The 24156-nt window shown below is 42.9% G+C and overlaps 1 protein-coding gene across 1 annotated transcript in view; it reads right to left on the bottom strand.

Moving 5' to 3' along the window:
* Nucleotides 1–9939: 9939 nt before the first annotated feature.
* SCFD2 (sec1 family domain containing 2) overlaps nt 9940–24156 on the bottom strand; it is a 644096-nt gene continuing 629879 nt past the window's right edge. The window contains exon 9 of the mRNA XM_075566606.1: nt 9940–10495. Within this exon, the coding sequence (XP_075422721.1) occupies nt 10403–10495 (93 nt within the window). The 3' untranslated portion in view covers nt 9940–10402. The remainder of the gene's footprint in view (nt 10496–24156) is intronic.

The following is a 24156-nucleotide window of genomic DNA, read 5'->3' as shown; positions in this document are numbered from 1 at the left end:
TCTCGGATTAAGCGGAAGGTCATGTCCATGCCAAGATGCCCATGTTCATCGTGTAGTGATCTAAGTTCCACATGCTGCAGGTTTCTGGTTAGAACCAGTTGCCTTCTATCTGGGTGGTTATGGTATTCCACCACCCGATAGAGTAGACCCTTGCCGATTTCAAATGTGTCCACTTCCCGCATTAGTATTGCGACCGTGTCGCTGGGAGCACGTTTCATCAATGAAGGCTTGTTTTGCTAGATGGCCTGGCGGATAGCTCCAGCCACTGGATCCTGTATCTGGCATTGAACCAGATCCGTCCAGGCGATAATCTTGTCTGGGGTGATATTCATTCCATCTGGGTGACAATAGGCGACAGGGATATCCTTGAATTGGCATCCCAATGAATCCCTGACCCTCAGTTCTGAGAAGGCCACTTTATCTTCCACAATGGCTGCGGTTGAGCACATAGCCCGCATCCCTGGTCCAGGGATTTCTTCCCAGAGGTCTTTGTCCAGAGTGGTACTCAGTCCCGGTCTTCTGGATAGAGCATCAGCTCCGATGTTCAGGGGCCCTGGTTGGACTTCAGCGTAAACTGGTAGTTCATCTGTGTCCGGTGGCGTCTAGTTTGGCGGACGTCAATATATACGTTAATGGATTGTTGTCCTTACGCACTTCGAAGGTGACTCCATAAAGATAGTCATGGAGTTTGTCCACAATTGCCCACTTGAGAGCGAGGAATTCCAACTTGTGGACGGGATAATTCTGCTCGCTGGGGATCAAGCTGCGGCTGACGTATGCCACTGGTCGGATGCCAGACGGGTACTTCTGGTGCAAGACTGCACTTAGGTCGTTAAAGCTCGCATCCACATGAAGGATGCAAGGCTGCTTGGGATCGGCGTAAGCGAGAACGGGCGCCGCCGTTAAGCTTTTCTCCAGGCCGATGAATGCCTTTTCACAGGCGGCTGTCCACTTGTCGTCGAACGGCAGTTGCACGGAGGTGGCCTTCCGCCCTGTCTCCTTGGGGTATATCTTGAGAAGGTTGATGAGGACCTTCGCTTTGCTTGAATATCCCTCCACGAAGCAGCGATAGTATTCGCAGAATCCTAGGAAGGAATGTAGCTCCATGATGTTTTCTTGTCTTGGCCAGTTCACCACAGCTTCAACTTTGGCGGGGTCGGTAGCTATTCCATCTGTGGACACTATGTGTCCCACGTAGGTCACCGATGTGCGTCAGAACCGGCATTTGTCCAGAGACAGCTTCAAGCCTTCCTGGCCCAGCCGATCCAATACTTTCAGTAATCGTTCTTCGTGTTCCTCCAGAGTTTTGCCGAAGACGATGATATCGTCCAGGTAGACCAATCATTCCTGTGGGTTCATGTCGTCGATGGTCTTCTCCATCAAACACTGGAATGTTGCTGGAGCACCACAAATGCCTTGGGGCATGCGGGTAAATTGGTAGAAGCCCAGGGGACATACAAACGCCTTCTTCTCTTGGTCTTCTGCACTCATTGGTACCTGGTAGTACCCAGATCTCAGGTCCTGCACACTGAACCACTGGCTTCCCGACAGCGTGTTGAGAATTTCTTCAATCCGCGGAAGGGTGTACTGGTCAGGCATGGTACGGTTTTTCAAGGTCCGATAGTTGACACACAATCGGACCAACCCATTCTTCTTCCACACCCCCATGATCCATGATGCGTAGGGGTTACGGGATTCTGTTACAATGCCCAACGTCTCCATTTCTTGTAGAACGTCTCTCACGTCCTCCACATCTCTGGGAGCGATGTGCCGGGAACACACCCGGAAGGGCGTAGTATCATTTAGCCGGATGGTGTGCTGGGCGTTTCGGCTGCAGCCCACATCCATCTCGCTGGTGGGGAACACTTCCCTGTGTTCTTCCAACTTGGCTGTTAGCCGATCCTTCCACTCGGTGGACAGGGTTGATTCATCGAAGTCGAATGCCAGCCCAGCTGGTGGATCTTGCACGGCAGCGGTGTTCACTTGAGCGGCCATCGTCTCAATGGGGGTAACGTTGGCCTTGGTCGAGGGGCATGGTGTACGGAGAGATGTTTTGGATAAACACCTTGATCTTCCCTGGCAGTGAGGACGTCCATTCTCGTACCTCTGGCTCAAGCTTGTAGCCTCGGTTGGCATCTTCCTCTGGCGTATTCTTCAGAGAGAAAAGATGATCGGCCTCATCTCGGCCCGGATAGCAGCACACTGTAGTTCCCTTGTGGAGTACTTTATCTAATGACCGCCGCTCCATTAATGCTCCTGTGCATGCGCAAAGCCCACTGCGCATGTGCGTGCATAACAAAGATGGCGGTGCCCTTGGCGGAGCTCCGGTGACCGGATTGCCAGCCCGCCTACTGCTGCTCTCCCCCCGCACACTGCCGGCACCAGCCCCTGCCTCCTGTTGAGCTGTGCTCACCACAAACAGGACGAGACCCCTTTACTGAGATGGGAATAGACAAGCACTAGACACAGACACAGGGGCCACGTCCAGAGTGTAGGATAGTCTTGGTAGCCGGGTCTGGGATGGAGAGATCAGGGTAGTCGTTATACTTGCCAAGTTCGGTGCAGGAGAGGCCTAGAGCGTTGAAGGCAGTATTGCCAAGGTCAGGTTTGGAGAGAGGAGGATCGTCGAAGTTCAAAGCCGTGGTCAGGGCTGGGGAGGGGCGGATCGTCAAAGTTCAAAGCCGTGGTCAGTAGTCCAAAGAAGCAGTAGTCCAAAGGCAAGCCGGGTTGGTACACAGGTAATCACAAGGCAAGGCAAGGCAGGATATCTATAACACAGGAGAGGTGAGCACAGGGAACAAGAAACTATGCTCAGCCAAAGTGCCAGTGGCACAGCTGAGCATATATATGCAGAGGGAGCCAATCCCCAAGGGGGGGTGGAGCGGAGGTGCGGCCTCTGCAGAGACAGCGATAGGCTGGGGGTAGCTAGACATGTTAGAGTGCTGAAATAGATTGAATATTCTTGACACAGCGCTGATGATGCGTGACGCAATCTGGAATCCAATCCGCTATGCAGGGTATGCACATGCGCACCGTGCGAGTAGAGTGCGCCGCTCCAGCGGGGGAAGCCCTGCGCGTGCGCGAGGAAGTGCGCGTGGGATTCCAGGGAGCCAGCAACGAGTGCCGGAGTAGGAGGCCAGTGCCTTGCGTGAGCACGCAGAGGTCCACGGGGCTCCCGAGTCCTCACAGTACACCCCCCCCCACCTTCAAGAGAGACTCCAGGTGATTTCTGCAGGGTTTTAGGGGGTATTTCTGGTGGAATTTCCTGATGAGCTCAGGTGCGTGGACTTGGTGGTGTGGAATCCAAGAGCGTTCCTCTGGGCCGTAACCTTTCCAGTGGATAAGATACTGGGTGGTTCCCCTTGAGATCCTAGAGTAAATCATTGCCTGGACTTTGTATTCCTGCTGCCCCTTCACGAGTTGAGGAGCTGGTGGTGCGGGAGAGGGATCCGGAAAACGGGGGCTGCGGTAGGCAGGTTTCAACAAGGAAATGTGGAATACCGATGGTATTTTCATCACTCTGGATTGATTTTCTCCAAGATTTGGAATGGGCCCAAAATTCTTGGGGCTAGTTTGAGGGTGGGGACCTTTAAGTGTATGTTTTTAGAGGACAGCCATACCTTGTCACCTGGCCTCAGCTCTGGGATTTCACGGTGGTGGCGGTCCGCTTGTATTTTCTGTCTAGAGGAAGCTCTCCTCAAATTCTCCTGGATCTTGGTCCATTAGTTTCGCGTTGTTGTAACGCTTCATCCCTGATGGTGAAGAAAAAAAATGTGAACTAGCGCTAAAGTGTAATACACAGTGTGATATTAAAAAACTTATAATAAAGGATGGCTGCCCGGTGATACTGCCAGTACTAACAGAATAAACCAAAATAAAGAAAAACCTGGCGCCAAATAGTCAGTGGAATGTCCTGTACTCCTCAAGGGATCCGCACACTTGCTCGACAGACCATGCAAAGAAAAGAACACAAACAAACAAAAATCATAGCGCAACACTGTAGGGTAAGCAGTACTGCACTAATACACACAAACAGTTAAGAATCCTAGCGATTATTAAAATAATTATTTATTAAAAAGAACTATGCCAAGACCGACAATGGCAAATACAAGGAACCGCAGGATTTTAATAATCGCTAGGATTCTTAACTGTTTGTGTGTATTAGTGCAGTACTGCTTACCCTACAGTGTTGCGCTATGATTTTTGTTTGTTTGTGTTCTTTTCTTTGCATGGTCTGTCGAGCAAGTGTGCGGATCCCTTGAGGAGTACAGGACATTCCACTGACTATTTGGCGCCAGGTTTTTCTTTATTTTGCTTCATCCCTGATAAAGCATAGGATGCAGGAGACCGTGACGATGGACACCTGAAGTCCACACTCCCCCATGAGGACGCCAAGATCAGCTGTTTTGCTACTAGCAGTACTTCATAACAAGTACCGGGACTCTTTTCCAATAATAGCCCTAACCCCCAGGTGTGTGGGTTTGCTGTATACCATCTATTGGGACGTAGCTGCGTTTAACATCAGAGCTCCGGTTGTGGGGAGATAGGATCGGTTTTTTTTACTAAATTTTAAGTGCTAATTGCATATATTGTTTACATAAAGTATAAATTATTTTGATTAAGTTTCTTTCTCTGTGTGCTCTTTCTTGTTTCTTAGTGATACTATTGATCAAAACAGAAAGAGGGTGGGAAAAACATATATATAATGTCAAATGGGTATTAATACAAGGCACCAGTTGTATCCCTTCTAAAATGAGCCACTTCTCACAATCTCTTTACAAAACTCAAATCCATACCCCATAATGTAAAATATATGTAGTACATATAAAAATATTCCTAACATTAGTTACAGCATCAGATCATAATCTACAGTATGGATTTTGTTGAGACTTGTAAACGTATAGGACCACATACACACATTTGTTCTCATACGTGGGCTTTTCAGACTATAAATACCTGTTTCTCAAGATTTTTATAAAATGATACGATTAGTTGCCATGTAGACAGAAGATATGATAATGAGGATTGACACGGTGTGCAAATTGTTAGCACCTCTTTGCCGATTGAAGGTGCTTCAATGACAAAGGCGTTACGTCCCCTACAGCTGTCTGTATAATCGCTACATGTGCAGCAGCCACTCAGTTTGACCTTTGGCAAGTACGTAACTGCATGTCCATCAACCACTTACACTTTAGTAAACGCAACAGAACAGTGCTGTTTTTTTCTCCTTCTCACCTTGGAGCAAAGATGTTAAAAAATAACCCTGAAGGTTCACAATCAGCACACATCATCTGCAACTCTGCAAGCTAAACACAGCTAAAGTACATACATTGTAGCACAGGTTGCTGAAAAAGTAAAAAGTTAGAGCACAAATGCCTAAAAATTTATTTCCCATGTTTGTCATTGTAACTAAAAATTCTCTATGGATGTTAACCCATTCAGGCTTAGCCCTCACATTTGTGCTAGTAATGTTTTGATTATGTAATTATTAATATAATTAATCTGATTGATTTCTCAAACATTGAGTCATCACAAGCACAACTGTGGGCTTCTGCTTCGTTTAAGTCAACAGACATCTGTTGGCTGATAAGTGAACTAAACTGGAAATAAGATGTCCGAAGGAGGGAAAAATATCACGGTCATATATTTTTAATGAAAAAATTAAATCATCATTTTTTATGCCTCTAGAATGTATTGAATATAAAAACGTTATTTTTAAATAATCTCGAAGTGCAAACAAGCACGGTAAACTTGACCTAACTAACAATTGTGTTACCTATGAGTGAATGTCTGGAGATAGCTTGATCTTACTCCCATTACCTACATTATGACATAAGGTTAATCTAAGAGTATGTACCTGACCCTACATTCCCCGTATGGCTTAATTGGCTTGCATCACTATCTCTATGTGACGACGCATGCGCAGGGATATCGGTTGGAGGAACAGGTTACCTCTATGCAGGTGCATTCATTTGACTCATTATCAGCCACGCTATGTACTGACGTCTATCTTGCTGTGCTGAGTGCTCATCAGGGCTAGTCCTAGGAACAGTCTCTTCTATGCAGCTGTGGCTGATTGTTTAATTATGTCTCTGTTGCTTTTTTATGTGTTCACCTCCCCTATATATGTTGTGCTGTTTCTGTTGATGTTACAGAGCTTGAGAAAAGACCTAGGGGTCTGAAACGTACGTCGCTCTGGAGTTTGTTTGACTGCCTAATGACTTTTGATTAAAAAATAAATGTTTTCATCTTGTGAGTGCTGCGGATTTACTTTCCTGTATATCTTTGGTACTGGTTGGTGTTCCCCGTCCATCTGCAAGCACTCGGACTATTGATAAGTATACTTTGGTCTTTATTCATATGATTGTGTGCACCCAGCATCTATCGTGTGTGTGTGTGTGTGTGTGTGTGTGTGTGTGTGTGTGTGTGTGTGTGTGTATATATATATAAAATTCACACTGATGGGACCCAAAAGGTCGAAAAGGTCGAAACAGCTGTCTGTGAATGGGTTTACTGATTATGTATCTTAACCCAGGCTATGCTGAAAGCTGTGAAATGCAACAAGCATTTTAATTTATAAGGGTTCCATGAAAAAATGGATTTGGGGCAAAAGGTTACACGGTATGCTCATTTGCATGTCATTTCCCAGAATCCATTGCTGCAGTGGAAGCACTGTATGCTAGGTGATAATGGCGAAAAGCAGGGTTGCAGACCTGTCTAAGACATGTGAATGTGCTCACAAGTGATATTTTTATTTGCTATATGCTATACAGTAAAGTATTTTTCATCACCCTTTTCACCCACCATGTCATACATGTGGAGGGTTTTTGTCACTTTTTTTTAACCCACCGTAACCTTAATAATTGTAGTATGTATATATATATATATATATATATATATATATATATATATATATATATATATATATATATATATATATATACATACAGTGGTTGACAAATCACCAAAAAATCTACTCGCCACACAAAAAAATCTACTCGCCACCTAGTACCAAACGTGTGCTGCTTGGACCAATATTTACTCGCCCGGGGGTTAAATCCACTCGCCCGGGGCGAGCAAATGTATAGGTTTGTCGAAAACTCTGTATATATATATATATATATATATATATATATATATATATAAAACCTTATTTCAGATCCCAAACATGGTTTACCAAATACAGACATAGAACAATTGCTTCTTGCTCTGCAGATTTATAATCCCTGCACCAAAAAGGAAGACGTCCCAGATCAGAAGATCAACAGGAGGCAGATTTTCAAAAGAATAAGAACTTGCCACCAAAAAGAATTCTTCGAAGTGCTACAATGTGTTGTGATGGAATCAACCACTTTCCAGAACACTTACACACACCAAAATGCCCACGTCTCCAGTGTTCTGAATGCACGGGACGAACATGTACAGTACTGGTTTTGAAAAGTGCCTAAAAATGCTCCACTTTGTTTTTCTAAAGACAGAAATGGTTTAAAAAAGTTTAATTTGAAGTAATGGACAATTATGTAATGTAATAAAGCAGTGTGTATGGGAATGTATTTATGCCCGTTGACTCACAACTAACACAATCGTGGAAAGGTTTTTGTCCATTATGTCACAATTAACACAATTGTGGGTGTAATTTTATTTTCTATAATTATTTAACTTTTTTAAATCTACTTAGTAAAGTTTAAAGTAGGATAAATAAAGGATAGTAAATGAAAAAGAATGCAATCCCCAGCGCACTAATGGAATTGCTATGACAATGTCCAGAAACAATGATACAATACTTGTTAAGTGAGTAAGATTGGGGTACCACTGTTAAATATCCAGAAATAATGTCCCAACTTGGAGGATTCCCTGAAAAATCCAATTTGGATACTTGGAACTTCTTAAGAGACACCTCTATGCTGCTTGTCTTCATAGGAGATGAAGAGAAGACAAAGGAACATTGCCCAGTAGTCTAAACTTTTGATACTTTATCTGCGAAGTAGTGACAGACTGCCTACTTACAAGATGACTCAATGTTACATGCAGTGGATACAATCTGTTCTTTGGTCTGCGGCTTCTTTACAGGATACACGAACCCCTCGTGGTTTTTCAGCAGCCTTCTGTATGCTTGATCAGGTGAGTTCACGCACCATACAGCCCACAATTATACCAAAAAATAGAAAATGGAAAAGGTGGTGCAATACTGCAAAACATTCAATAAAATACTAAAAATATAACAAGTTTACACTTACAGTGTTTCTTATCAATCGATTACAAAAGTGCCGTCCGCAGCGTGTAAACAAAACCCCTCTTTCGGGAGTGTCGGGTAAGCGTCCCTCATCTCTCTTCCTTGCAGCTGCAAGCTAACCGACGCTTTTCCTAATGACGTCACTGCTTGATCCGGGTTAGTCCCACACTCACTGACGGTACGAATAGGCTCTTCCCTATTGAACGTAAACTTTAAATGGCAAGAATTTGTGTTAAGATGAATTTAAAAATGTTCCAATTCCTCTGATGTTCTCCTCCAGACACACAGCACCGATATATCTTTTCCAGAGCACCAGGTTCGCCCCAAATGGGTTATGGTTCGAAATGTGGTCCTCTTCCCACACACCCATTAAAAGATTTGCATAACTTGGGGCGAACCTGGTCCCATTGCAGTGCCGCATGTCTGGAGGAAAAAATTACCATCATAGCTGAAATAATTGTGGGTCAGGATGTAGTGGATGCTGTCTAATATGAAAGACCTCAATGCATTATTAACATTCACATCCCTCTCCAGAACCCTTTTGATAGCATTTAAACCTCAAGTGTGGTCGTCTATCGTGGCATACAAAGAAGAAAAAAATGTTTTGTCTGACTACACCTGGGACTGTCCCCATAAAGCAGCAATACGCACTGATCACCATTTTTTAAAACATTTAATTTTTTTTATTTACTTTAAAAGATTCCTTCTTGCCCTTTCGAAAGATGATCATTATTTATTTATTTAAATGTGAGGCTCAGGAGATATAGCAAACGAGGCATACGCGGCAGGCTGGAGCCCGCCCCTTCTGACGTCAGCACGTCGATGTCATCACGTGGGCCTCGGTGTCGCAGAGGGTGGACGGTCGTAGTGAGGTGGGGTGAGTACCAGAGTGCTAGGGTATAAATACTTGAGTATGTGTATTTGTCTTTTAGCCCTCGCCTTGTAAAAGGCAGTAGTGTACTGCCAAAACTTCGGCTTTCTATGGCACATTAAAACTGATTTATGGTTAAGTCCGTGTGCCTGCATCCTTTCTCCTTACTGCTCAGGAGATAGAAGCATTAGAAATATTAAAATTGAGCTCGCCCATTGCGGTCTTTAGGATACCATGATATCTTCAGAAGCTCGAAATGAAGATAATTACGTTTTTTTTACACTAGTGCAGGGGAGGACGTCTCCACTCTTCAAGGGCCACCAACAGGTCAGGTTAAGGATATCCAGGCTTCAGCACAGGTGGCTCAGTCAACGACTGAGTCACCTGTGTGCAAGCAGGGATATCCTGAAAACCTAATCTGGCGGTGGCCCTTGAAGACTGGAGATTGCCCCCACTCCACTAGAGAAATGTATTTTCAGAGCAGGACATGCTCAGGGGGCAAGGTACTAACATCATAGTTGTTAAACTCATTCAGGCTTGTGGAGAGTATTACTGTTTGAAAGATATCACAACCTACTTGCTACTGTGTAGAGGCACATTTGATTCTTCAATCTCCAAGGCCACACTTACATTTGAAGAACTATGAAGCTCCTATTCCCTACCATGTGGATCTATGCCCAGAGTTAACTCCTTATGACCTGGGGCAAGTGACTCTGGCTCCTAATACATCACACACTAAAAATGTAGATTGTAATTAAGCGTTCCTATAAAAGTATATGTACTGCCTGTAAAATCAGCTGTCAGCATAATAAGAGTAAATTATTACGTAACATCATTTATCCATTTAGAAACATGTTTATTTTTATTTTTTCTGCATTAAAACACTCATCGTATAATAGCCAAGAAAAACACATTTCATTGTCATACACTGTACCTCGGCAATATTATATCACAAGAGATAACGAAGAACATGTTCAAACGCATTTGAAAAGTAAGAGAGAAAACAAAACATACTCAAGTGATAAAGAATGTCATTAGTCAAAGTATATAAACGATAGTTTGTCATAGGACATAAGAATCCCAGCAAAGCTCATGTCATTGCAAACCTTCGTTCTCTTAGCAATTACCTTTTTAAATACACATTTTAACCAAAAAAAAAAAAAAAATAAAAACTATTCATATTACATTTTGCAGATATTTCTGCTGCGGAGATAATGTTTGAGACATTATGCAATTAGAGCAAATGTTGTTGTGATTTTAACCCAGGAATATCACTCATCTGCTTGAAAGATAAACAGTCAAATGCCAATGTCTGGGTGCAGACGGTCTGTTGCGAACAGCAATTCAGGAATGTCAAGCGGCTTCAAAAGTTTCGTGGACAACACCACCACCTAAAGGGAAAAAAACAAGAAGAAAGGGACAAATTAATCTTACATTTTCACTGGAACACTCTGGGAGGGAATCTGAATTAGGGGTGTTCACCTTCAGTCCTCGTGACCCCCCCCAACACGTCAGGTTTTGAGGATATCCCAGCTTCAGCACAGGTGGCCCAATCAGAGGCTCAGTCGAAGACTGATTGAGCCACCTGTGCTGAAGCAGGGACTGGTTGAACCACCCTGTGCTGAATCAGGGATATCTTTAAAACCTGACCTGTTGGGGGGGTCTTGAGGACTAGAGTTGAGCTCCCCTGTGATACATCTTTAGTGACGGCCTTACTGATTCTCCAAGCTACCTGGAAATGAGCTGCAAGGCTCTGAAGCATTGGGCAGGTAAGGACGCAGAATAGAGTAACGCAGCGGGAAATGACAAGCAAGGAACACTCCAATAATGAAAGCACTCCCTGTATGGACAGAGGCGTCCTAATTTAATAGGCAGTGAAGCCATTTTTCTCTCTCCGTATCAGGGAATGGGGCTACACTTTCCTGACAAGGAGAAAACAACTTCACGGCACATTGAATGTGAACCTTTGCCTCTACTTAAATGTGCAATCTCTCCTAGAACCAACACCAGTGAAACATTAAAATAAGGGTTTAATCTGGGCGAATTACACCGTTAATATATATATATATTTAATACAGAAGTCACCATATGACTGTACTAGGTACCACCTAAACATAATTTTTTAAAACCAGAGACAGAACATAAAACACAGACAAAGCTCAGTTTTTAGCACATCCAGTGAGACTCATACACGGTACAGTGCCTAAATATATATGTATAAATATCTAATAAGTAAAATGGTCTTTTAGTTTGACATTTTTGGCCAAAATTGTTGTAAGCCCCTGAGCCAACGCCACGGCAGACCACATATCAGGGGTCCCTAACGCTAATATAAATTCTTAATAACCTGTGTAATAACAGGAAGAATGATTTATAGTAAATCTGTCAATATTAGTTGCAAAGTTCTAAGTCTGACTGAAGCTTTTATTAACCTGTACATTACCAGGAAAAGCACTCTGTATTAGAGATGTCACAGCCAAACTGCAAGCAGGCAAGTTCCCGAGTGGAAGATGCTATGGAGTGAGCCCATAACCATTTAAATGTGGGAGGGGGTGAGCTTAAATTAGGAAGGAGGTTGCCACCCTCCAAACAGCCATGACTAGCTGGACAAGAATTGTAAAACATACTGGACACAGTATGTTTTACCACCTAAACATAAGCAGCTAATATGCTTGAACGAAGCGGACCAAGATAAAAAAAGATAGAAGCGTGTATTTTTTAAGAGGATGCAAATAAGATACACATTTTACCTTCAGCGTGATTAACAGCTGATTATACGGATACATTTTTGAGGCCCACTGCTTCAAGTGTCCGCCTCTTTGTTATATGCCAATTCCTTAACACATACAGCACTTTGAAGTTGTTTACACAATGTGTTCTGTATGCTAAGTGGGATGGTCACTTCAACATGCAAGGATAGCTTGCTTTGGATGTTTTCCAATGGCTAAATATAAATATTTTGTACGTTGGTAACAGTGATTTATGCCTTTATAGAATATTGCAGGCAGGTAATTGCGATATGTGCAGAAAGCAGCACTTCATGGAGCCATCATTTTTGGCAAGCATTGGCATATTGTAACGTGCAGTCCCAAAACTAGCATGTACTGCCCCAATCTGAGGTTTCAAAAAGCCTTTAGATTTCATTAAAAGAGAAAACAGGTCACAGTGAATAAGCTTCCAACATTCACAGGATTCTTCTTTGCTTAACAAAAGCTTCATTATTTCATAATATTTTGCTACTTTATATTTTTCCTCTTTGTTTGTACGCATGGCAGCTACTTATCGTCTTTGCAAATGTAATTGAAGGCTGAAAGACGTCTCGCTCCAGCAGCAGATATCCCTGCTGCTCTTCTATATGTGCCTTAATTCAAAGCACCGTTTTTACCAGGTAAATAGTGTTGTAGATGAATAAAAGACAATGCACTGCATCACGTGGCTATGATGTCATAGACAGGTTCTAGTGACGTGACCCCTGATAATCAACCTCAAGAGATTACCACTTTAATCGACGCTTCAGATGTTAGTACAGCTGTGTAAGAACACTCTTTAGCCAAGAAACACACATGCACATACTTCATTTGGTCCTTGAATGCAGAACACCTATAATATTAACTCACTGAACCAATATTAATATCTCAAGTGTTGCCAACATTTCTTTATGATTTCATACATTGTGATTGCGTATCTATCTATTACAGAATGGCAGCTGTTTGTTGATGGCAAGGTTACTTGTACCATGCAACGCACAAAGGACCCATGTCACAAATGCTGCTAAATCTTACTATGCTTTTCAAGTCCCACTCATTGGAGCACTGTCACAGATGAGAATTGCCGTAAATCACGAAGGTTCAAAGTTCATAAATTGTGCTCATTCTTACAATTTTTTAACCTTCATAGTGTCCTTCTGACATATCGGGTATGTCATGGGCACTTGCTCTTTTTCAGGCGGTGATCGAGCTGACCGCACTAACAATGCGACCAGCCTGATCGAATCGGAAGTAGAGCCCCTTCTACTTCGAGGTCCAGTCACATCAGATCAATCAAGCGCCGCCGTTACAAGTTAGTGCACCTGATCCAACGTTAACTCCCATACAAGCAGTGTATCTAAAACACCTAAGAGACAGCAATGCAATGTTTCTAAAACACAGAGACATAAAGGGACTTGCTCAAATTCATAAGGGTCGGGAGCACTAACACGTAACGATGCTTGATTTGATGTCCCTTGTGAATGTGAATAGGTTTTAGGGTATGTAACTAGAACTACAGTATTTGGTCATTTTGGACTTTGTGATCTAAAACATTACGTACTGCTGAGGGGACTAGGTGTCTATTACTCAGCAACAACAATTCTATTAGTTACTGTCTGTATGCTTCTTGTGTATGGATTTAAGAAGCCTAATAGTACTCAGAGTGTTTGCAGTGACCTATAACAAGTGAAGAGTAAGAGGTTTTGAAATGTCATGTTCGTAGAACACAAAAAAAGAGAAAGGATAAATGTTTTTATTATTGTATACACTGGCGACACAGTTTATCACACTGCGGCCAGATCCGCAAGCCGGGAGATTTCCCGGCTTGCTAGTGGCCGCCCCTCGGCGTGCCGCGCGTCATAGACGCGCGGTCACGCGTCTTCGGGAGCGTGCGCCCCCTGCACGCGCGTCCAGGGGCTCCCCGAGGGAGCCCTGGTGTCCCGCGATCGCGGGACAGCGGCAGGGGGTTCCGGGGGACCCGGCGGACCCGGCAACGGTAGGGAGAGCGCCCCGATCGGAGGGCGCTCTTCCGCTGCTTCGGCGCGCGCCCGTCACTCTCGGGCGCGCGCCAGGCTACTGCTGCGGCACAGAACGGGCAAATGCTCGAATAAACTGTGCCGCAGCAGTATACTGTATAGTACATAGTGGCCCAGGACGTATTTTCAAAGGCCACTGTATTAAAAAACAGCTTCCATTATAAAAATCAAACAGTTAATTGAAGTAAGTGATCATATTATTTTGTCACATATACAGTAGGGCCCCGCTTTTCGGCGCTCCGCTTCTCGGCGTTCTGCTCCTACAGCGTTTCCCAATGTATATCCATATTCATTAGGTTCGGCGCTTGTTCCATTTTTCCGGCATGGCGTGCTTAGCAGCTGAGTATCTGGCAGTACCGAGAAGGGGGCCCCCATGTCTGCGCATGCGCGGAATAGGGAACTGCAAGTCTGCGCATATGCAGAAGCCGAAAAATCGCCAGTTCCGCTTTTCGGTGGCGCCAGGGAATGGAATCCGCCGTACGAGCGGGGCCCACCTGTAGTATACACAGCAGTTTTTCTAGTCTGTGGCTGTAGTTATGTGGTACTACTATCTAATCCCAGACTGAAACAAACTAAACGGAGCTGAGCTGTTAACATATTTAAAGGGGTGATATAGTTACATAGTTACATAGTAGATGAGGTTGAAAAAAGACTTCCGTCCATCAAGTTCAACCTATGCTATATTTAGACAACAGATACTTTATCCTATATCTATACTTATTGATCCAGAGGAAGGCAAACAAAAAACCCCATTTAGGGGAAAAATTAATTCCTTCCTGACTCCAAGAATTGGCAATCGGATTATTCCTTGGATCAACATCCTTCCCATGTATACTTATTTGGTATATCCCTGTATAGCTTTCCCATCTAAAAGATGTCCAACCTTTTTTTGAACAAATCTATTGTATCTGCCATCACAGTCTCTATGGTTAATGAATTCCACATTTTAACTGCCCTTACTGTAAAGAACCCTTTCCTTTGTTGCTGGTGAAATTTCCTTTACTCCAACCTTAAGGGATGGCCCCCGAGTCCTTTGTACTGCCCGTGAGATGAATGGTTCTTTTGAAAGCTCCTTGTATTGTCCCTGAATATATTTGTATATAGTTATCATATCCCCTCATATATGTGAACACATTTAAGAGACTCCACTGAGTTTACACAAAATAGTACAGAATAAAAGATATTTGTGGTGAGAAGACCTTCTTATATTATTTATTGTTTTTATAAAGGAGCAATTTTTCTCAAAGATGTTTATTTTTTTCTTATTTCTGACCTACAGCATAAATCATAATTTACTGAATCATTACACACAAAATCATTCGTTCCTATGAAAGGAACATCAGAAACTAATTTAAAAAAAAAGAGAAAGAACAAAAAGCTCTGTGGAAAAATAGTTTGTTTACATATGACAGTAAAGACGATCCACAAAAAGGTGCAGCTCCTATTCATAAGCATGGGAGTAAAGATGTGCTAAAAGTCAGCACTCTTTTATGAATCTGGTCCTAAGTGCCATGAGTGCATCTGCATGTCTTCCACAGGCCTAGAAACCTGCTACATCTACCCTACTGTGATGTCACACAATGGTTAAGCTGCAGGCAAGGATTCTGGGTAATTACATATAAATATGTATAGTGTGTCACTTTTAGCGTCATATTCCTTTTTACACAGACATCCTAGAGCCTGTCTAATGTATATACACTATCAAAATATTTTACAGAAAGCCTATTTTATAATATTTAATGGTGGCGAACTCAGCAGTTCATGTTGCCATAACAGACAACTGTAATGGCTAATTATATCTATACCTTTGAAATGTAATTGTTTTTTGCCCCCATGTGATCAAAGACTCCCTAGTTATCATAGCCTTTATGTTATCCAAATAAAGGCATTGCGCCTAAAACACTTAACAGATTACAATGTCATGTTTCTAAACCACAGGGACATAAAACGACTGGCTCCAATGGGTTTCTAACTAGGTTCTACGGGTCTCGGGAGGCTGTTATTGCCTCTCCTAATTCAGAAATGCTGCTATTATCATCTCCCCTTTTTCATGAGCAATGCACAGGCACAACTGGGATCTCTCATAGCCCCTTCAGTGTTAGAGGGGCATAAATAGCACTGTAGCAATGCATTGCTGGCCAATTTGACCAGGATAGGTTTTGCATAGGTTAACAGCCTAAAATTCTTTGGAAAAGAGTGACCTGCCACCCGGGTCAAACAAAAGTAAAGCAGCAGCAGATAGGGTGTCCCTGCTGTCAAAACTCAATGCCTTTTACAAAGCTCGCCAACATTCCCTCTGCATAGTTTGTGAACATCTTTCTTATTAATGATGTGCTGATCTTTCAGGCATTATTAGAGTTTCATTTAGAAGCTAGATCAGCTTGTCCATCAGTATGTGACAATTGAATTATCGCTGAAGCCAGTGAAAGCATTTCTGCTGCTCTATTTGAAAGCGATGAATGAGAAGTCAAATGGGGGAAAGAATTTGTTTGGAATCAGCTGAAAAGGCGAACGAGAAAGGGGTCTTTCACTTGACAAAACTATTGATGGAGCACAATGCTCAACTGACTGCTAAATTGCCCATAAAAGATCTATGTTAACCCGTACACTGCTGACTGACATCAGCGACATACTTAACAATGACCTTGTTCGCTAAATAACAATATTTTGTCCTCTATGCATATTCTGTGCTGAATACCGGCACGATAAACTCTTGCCACAACATCGTGGAGAAATGTATTTTTTCACTTTGACAATTTTTTTATTTTGATTGAGTTTTCAGGAGGGGGTGGGAACAAAAAGGGGGAAAAAAAGGTTAAGGTGGGGTTAAACATAACATGGAGAAATAATTAGGTTACAATTTAGATAGTATATAGTATGATACCATTTGTACAGGGATATTATGAAGTTATTTAATGTGTAGAGGTCCTATCTGACCCTTGACTACAACAGGTTTGGGTCCATTGGTTTGATCTATATAATACAGCTGAACAATAACCATGTACTTGGATGACCCGATAAATAATCTTTTAGGGTCTTGTCTCCAGCAAGTGCCCTGGTTTAGAGAGTTAGTAGATTTTCTATTGTGAGCAAGGGAGGTTTCCTCTGAGAACCAGGGATCCCATACCCTGTGGAATTTATTCATATCATTGAGGAATGTGGTCATCTTTCGAATACCATAGCTTGATTAATTCTATATTAATTGCCATCATTACTGGAGCTGGTTGTTTCCAATTAAAGGTACTGTAATACAGCATCTGGTCGCTGAAAAAACGTGTGTCATAAGTTTGTGTTCTACTTTGGTAATGTTTTGAGGTCGCTTAGTAAACGGCTAATAAGTTGGGTCCATAGCGTTTTTAGTAAAGGATATTCCCTTGATTCATTTTTTTAAACATTTTACTGTATAAAACCTGAGGCATCAAAATATAGTGACCTGACAAAAGTCACATGGATATGTGTCTTGATCTGTGATCTCCCACTTCAGAATTGTGCGTGTCGCCATGACGTAGCGTCCTTACGTGGATTGCAATAGGGCGGCCGGTTAAGAACTTGTGTATCAAAACTATACTACTATAGATTACAAAGTTACATGTGAGCCGATTATCTGAAGGCTTGATACTTATGTGGTGCTCCGTTCACGAGTAGCCACAGTGCTGTGTTCATCAGTAAATATTATGTGCTGTCTACCGGTACACACGAGCAGCAATATATTGGCTCTGTATTGTGGGGCAAAATACTAAAGTGTTGTTCCATCTATGAGTGGATGCAACGTGCTGTGTCTTGATAAGGTATTACCGAATATCGCCAGGTACAGCTAAACCCTGGTATAACGCGATCCGTTACAACGCGAATCCGCTTATAACGCGATGAAAGCGTGGCTCCCAATTTTCATATTTATGAATATTTTACAACACGATTATTGGTATCTTAAATACTTTATTGTACAATTAATACAATTGTACATTATTTCTAATGCGATCCGCTTATAACGCAATGTGATTCTTTGGACCCCAAGCAGAGTGTTTTATAAGGGGGTTGAGCTGTATCTATAAGTCTAATACTAGCAATACCAGTGTAATATCGAGGGGCTAGACATTTATAGTATGCTCCGGTTACTGGCGGCTTGATATTAGCATGGTGCTTTGTTCATGAGCGACGATATTATTGTGCTTATTTATAGATATCATGTTCTGTCTATCGGCACGTAAGAACTCATATAGATTAACCCTATACAGAGAAGCTGTACACAAAGGCGGTGTCTCACTTAAGAGTGGACACAGCGTTCTGTTTGTCTATAAACTACTCACTATTATCAACTAGGTATTCATGTGCTTGATACAAGTACTGCCAATATAACACAGAGGGGCTAGATTTTCACACAATGCTCCGGGTAATGGCGGCTGGAACAACAAGTTATGTACCTAAATACAGTGAAACAGCGAGGGATTGGTGGGGCAGCGCACACAGGAAAAAGCATTTAACAACTTACCTGGTAAGTACAAAAATAAAAAACGTTTATTAAACTACATGGTAAAAATCAAAGAACATACTGGGGACAAAAAAAAATGTACCTAGAGCTCAGTACTTGGGGTTTTGAGATTTAATATTTTTTATTTCTCATCCGCACTGCATGCTGTAGTTTAGCCTTCTTATGCTTCGGCTACTTTTGTGAGATATAGTGGGTTATATGATATCGCTCCTATATAAAAGTAGGAATGAGTACATTTTTACCACTATAGTTTGTCTGGAGTGTATCTGATACCACATATACGCTAGCGGCTTCATATTCATATATAGGAAGCCCAGGTTACCACTCAGTTTCCCCCTTTGCATCACACACCTGAAGTACCTATACACCAGTACAAGGTATATTGCTACCAATTATACAGGTTGTGTGTATACCACATATGGACGTCGGAACGCGGACCCCATTATTATTGGGAAACTATAATATAATATAAAGATATATGCTTCTTTATGTGCTCTATTTTTAGTATTATTCTGTTAGCTGCAACTAGCTCCCTTTGAGCAGTTTAAGTGCTATGAGGGTACGTGAGGATTTGACAAAGAGAACACTGTATGTCTGTGTATCAACTTATGAGTTAATCTGCTCATACAACTATTAGTTGAGTTTATTACTCATTAACATAAAATAGACATTTATGTATTTCCCTCATGGGGGCATCGGGTATATATCTCTAGTATGAACATATCAGCTATATACATATGTAATGTCTCTATGTTGTGTTTTGTGTCCATTATTATTTTATTATAATACCTAATAAAGGTTACATTTTAATATTATCATTTACATTGATATGGAGTGCTGTTCATAGGCGCTCTTTCTTTCTTGCTCTGCCAAGTTATTGTTCTCCCACTTCAGAAGCCAGTACACGGCAGCAGAACAAATTGTCCAAGGAAGTTACAATTTAAGTCTCTGCCACAAAGGCAGTGGTGGATTTCCCATTAGGCCCAAGCCCAGGGCGGCAACATTTTGGGGCAGCAAAAATGTCCGCCCCCATATACTTTTACTGCGCACTCGAGCCTATCGGGCCTGATGGGAAGTCACTTAACTGTTGCAGCCGCCTCCTTACCTTCCGCCTCCTCCTTCAAAAGACGCCGCAGACGTCACCAACGTGACGTCGCACGGCGTCTCGTAGCCATGGCAACGCGACATTGCAGCGTCAAATGACGCCATGACGTCGCTTTACCATGGCAACGCGATGACGTGCGATGTCACGTTGGTGACGTCCACGGCGTCATTTGACGTTGCGGTTCAGGAGGAGGTGAGGGGCAGCCGCAAAAGTTAAATGCAGATTTTCAGACCCGCTGCTGCACAAAGGTAAACCTATTTGCATTTATGTCAATCGAGAGGAGCGGAATGGGACCTTTTCGACACAGCCATCTCGCCGCAGCCGGTCTACCTTCAGCATTTAGCTTCCGCCGCTCAGCCGCAGGGAACAGCCAGCCGCCGGCTGAAAAGTCCTAGACTGAGATCGATGTAACCCCATATATTCATTCTGCATATTCCTGCGGTAGTAATATTTCTATTTTAAATGATAACACAAAGCTCGGACTACCCACAATGCAAAGCTCAGACTACCCCCAATGCAAAGCTCAGACTACCCCCAATGCAAAGCTCAGACTACCCCCAATGCAAAGCTCAGACTACCCCCAATGCAAAGCTCAGACTACCCCCAATGCAAAGCTCAGACTACCCACAATGCAAAGCTCAGACTACCCCCAATGCAAAGCTCAGACTACCCCCAATGCAAAGCTCAGACTACCCCCAATGCAAAGCTCAGACTACCCCCAAAGCAAAGCTCAGACTACCCACAATGCAAAGCTCAGACTACCCCCAAAGCAAAGCTCAGACTACCCCCAAAGCAAAGCTCAGACTACCCACAATGCAAAGCTCAGACTACCCCCAAAGCAAAGCTCAGACTACCCACAATGCAAAGCTCAGACTACCCCCAAAGCAAAGCTCAGACTACCCACAATGCAAAGCTCAGACTACCCCCAAAGCAAAGCTCAGACTACCCACAATGCAAAGCTCAGACTACCCCCAATGCAAAGCTCAGACTACCCCCAATGCAAAGCTCAGACTACCCACAATGCAAAGCTCAGACTACCCCCAATGCAAAGCTCAGACTACCCACAATGCAAAGCTCAGACTACCCACAATGCAAAGCTCAGACTACCCACAATGCATTATCACAGTTTCTCTTAGTTTTGTAATTTTAAAATTGGCAAAAGTATGGAGCGTCTGACATACATCGCATTTTGGCATTTTTGGATTAAAAGCCGTTTAAATAAAAAAATGAACACGGAGATACATGAATCTCTGTTGTGAAGAACTTTTAACCAACCTGATATATTGACAGAATAAAATAACCGTAGGAATAAATGTAAGTGAGACCATGGAGAAAAAGGGAGGACTCGGGTGAGAGGACAGTAGTTTTTAATGTTTCCCAGGTTGGTTAAATGTTTCATTGAAAAAGTGGATTTTCAGATGAGACTTTTAAGCATTTATTTAGAGCAGGTGTGGCCAACCTGTGGCCCGCCACGGCAATTGTAATTTCACCTGATGAAGGAGCAAAAAATAAAAACCAACTGGGTACTCGACTAAGGCAACGAACAATACGAAATCCTTAACATTAAAAAAAACAGGAAAGGGGAAACTTATGAAAATTAACATACATTTTGAAAATAAACACTATTTGAATAACTTCTTTAACAATGAAAAACATAAAATAAATCAAATCAATTTAAATAATTGAATTAAACTTAAATGAGAGTTATTCCCCATATTTTTTTTCTGAGGAGACGTTTTCGGCAATAAACTTTGTTAAACATAAGTACAGATCTGTAGTGACAGATGCTGATGTGGGCGCCGTCTGCTTCTGTTATCAGCCTCAAAAATCAATCCTAATATTGAGAAACTGTTAACGGAAATGCAAATTCAGAAATCACATTTACACATTTTATATTCAGATTCTGTTTTGTTTTTTTTCATTAGAATTTTGAGCTTTGTCTTCTCAATAAAAATAAAGGTTTGAAATGTTTTAATGTTTTTATAATCCTTGTTTACTTTTGGCATCATTTAGTGTACTGTAGGTTTAGTTATTCATTTATCACGGATAGAGGGAGCAGTGGGACAGCTGCCCATTTATAGGCCCACCTAAAAACAAAAGCTGGCCACCCTCTGATGTTGAGGATCAGCGAGTTCAGAGGAGCCTTTTGCTGCAAGCGACAGCGAGGGGGTTAAAACAGATTTAGTGTTTCACCCAGAACCTTCATATCTAATTCAGTTAAAAAGGAGAGAGGGGCAGAGAATGCAAACGTTTAACTATAAACAGTGGGTACTTGAAAATCCCCATATTATTTATTTATAAAATGTTTTACCAGGATGCAATACATTGAGAGTTACCTCTCGTTTTCAAGTATGTCCTGGACATAGAGTTAAAATGACAAATAGTACATGGTTACAAATACAGTTATATAAGTGAACAGGGTATACATTACATACAAGACATTGCATGCACAGTTAAAGAAAAAATATATTATGGGCGTATGGAACAGTTACAGACCAGATACAAATGTGAGACAGCTTTGGTTTTGAAAGAACTTAAACTGGTGGTGGATGTGAGAGTCTAAGCGTCTAAACAGAGCTAAGGCTGCGTCCCCGCTAGCGCTGAGCTCGCTCATGCTTGGAGAGCTCTCCAAGCATGAGCGCCGGTTGGCCTTTAAATTTTTGCAAGCGCTCGTGGGAGGGGGGGGTGAGGGGGGTGACGCTGCAGGGGAAGCTGAGCGCGCTGGTAAGTATAAAAATGTTATTTACCTAAGCGCCGAGCGCCGGTGAGCGTGTGTGCACGCGCATACCCGCGCGCGCATCGCGTGAGCAGGGACTTGCGCCTAAGACGCTTAAAGCACCTTACCGCCCTTCAAAAGAATAAACTGCCTTACAGCTTAATAAACATGGTCCATAATTTAGTCAAAGTGCTAAAACAATACTTCTGCTTTGGACCCCCACAAACTTGTACCTCTACTTGAGGCTGTGGTAAAGGGGCCTAACGAACACGTGTAGTACACTGTAAGTGCAATACTTCTAAATAAAAAAAATGTGCTTACACTATACTGTATCTATTCATTTCTTCCTATGAATTCTCACTAGTTCTATTGGGACATAGGTCCCCCCTATAGTGATGCCCCTCTGTATGATACTGTGGGTGGCAGCCAGTGTACGCAAAAACAGCACGGCTTTACCATACATGCAGCTGGCCGCCACCAGACTATTATGAACTAAGAAGAACTGAAATCCGTCACCCACCTAAATATAAGAGGAACTACTACCAAGAGAATTGGATGTGAGTGCACGACTTACTAACTCTTGTTGAATAACGTACAACAGGACTTCACTATTTATATTTTCTTTTTTTTCTTTTCCTATGGACTTCATAAGAGACTAGCTAACATGCCTAGAGAAAAAAGACTGTAAGAGAATAAGGGCTGGGACCCGCTGCGCCCGGCGGCGCGGACGGCCGCGCGAGCGTTCCCCACCAGCAGGGGAATCCTCCCGAGCCGGTCCCAGTCCCCCCTCGCTGACGGCTCACTACGCACTGTGACGCGTCAGCCGCCAGGGGATAGCCTAAGGCCGAGTCCATAGAAGGACAGGCCGCACTGAGCCGTGCGGACGCTCAGCGCTGAGCCCCTGCATCCTCAATGAGGATGCCTTGAGAGGGGGCTCACGCGAGCGTCCGCAGGCGTGCTGAGGCTTTGGAATTTTCAGCCGACAGCCAAGCTGTTTTTCAGCGCGCTGTCGGCTGAAAACATCCTATCAGCCTGAAGCAGCGTCAACGTCACGGCGCCGTGACGTCGGCGCCGTGACGTTGACGTCAGTGCGTCACGGGCGATTGGCCCAGCGACGTCACTGCCCCGCCTCCAACCACCTCCCCGCCCGGCTCCCTTCGCGCAAGCTGGCTCGCCTGCAAGTCCATGGAATCACGCAGATTTCAGCAGGCGAGCCTCAGCGTCAGCGCGGCTCGGAACTCCTCACCCCTCTATGGCCCCAGCCTTAGAGTGGAGATAAGAGAGCAGAAGAAACAGCCATGAGCAGAGTGCACAGGAAACCTATACATAGATATGTATTATGAAGTGCTTAATCAGCATTGAATGTTTTTTTTTGATCCAGTAATTGGTGTTGTGTAAGTTGAATAGTCCTTTGTACAAAACGTATGGGTGACATGTATCTGCGGCTCCACTCTTTATAGCTAAAAGGTGCAAAGAAATTGTCTTTTTGCAAGCGTCAATGCAATAGAAAAGCTACCAGCATAAATAAAAAAAAAGTGGATGAACCTTTACAGTTTTCACATACTAGTGATAAAACAAAAAAGACCTTGTAAAGGAACAGATAGAGTGCTACTGTTAATGGCAATGTTAACTGCTCCTCGCATTTTAACAAACACCAATCCAAAATGTAAATATGTACCATTTAGTTAATTCCATTAGACCTGCACAAAGGAATGAAAGACTAAGGACACAGCCCTGGCGATTCCACTGAAAGCAGAACTGCCCAGTACCAGGGGTTCTATTTGCAAGTTCTCTGAAACAAAGGATTGGAGGTGCGAAAGTGTCACTGCCAGGCATGTCAGAGTATGGAAAATCTTGCTAAACACTCACAGGTCAGGTGGATTCAAAAGCAGTACTAACAGTTCTATTTTTACCTCAGGGCATGAAGTCAAATGTTACATTAGCAGCCAGTTTACAGCA

This window comes from Ascaphus truei, chromosome 1 (assembly GCF_040206685.1).
Source record: "Ascaphus truei isolate aAscTru1 chromosome 1, aAscTru1.hap1, whole genome shotgun sequence".
NCBI lineage: Eukaryota > Metazoa > Chordata > Amphibia > Anura > Ascaphidae > Ascaphus > Ascaphus truei.
The sequence above is the reverse complement of the archived record's forward strand: the minus strand, read 5'-3'. Positions and strand labels throughout refer to the sequence as shown.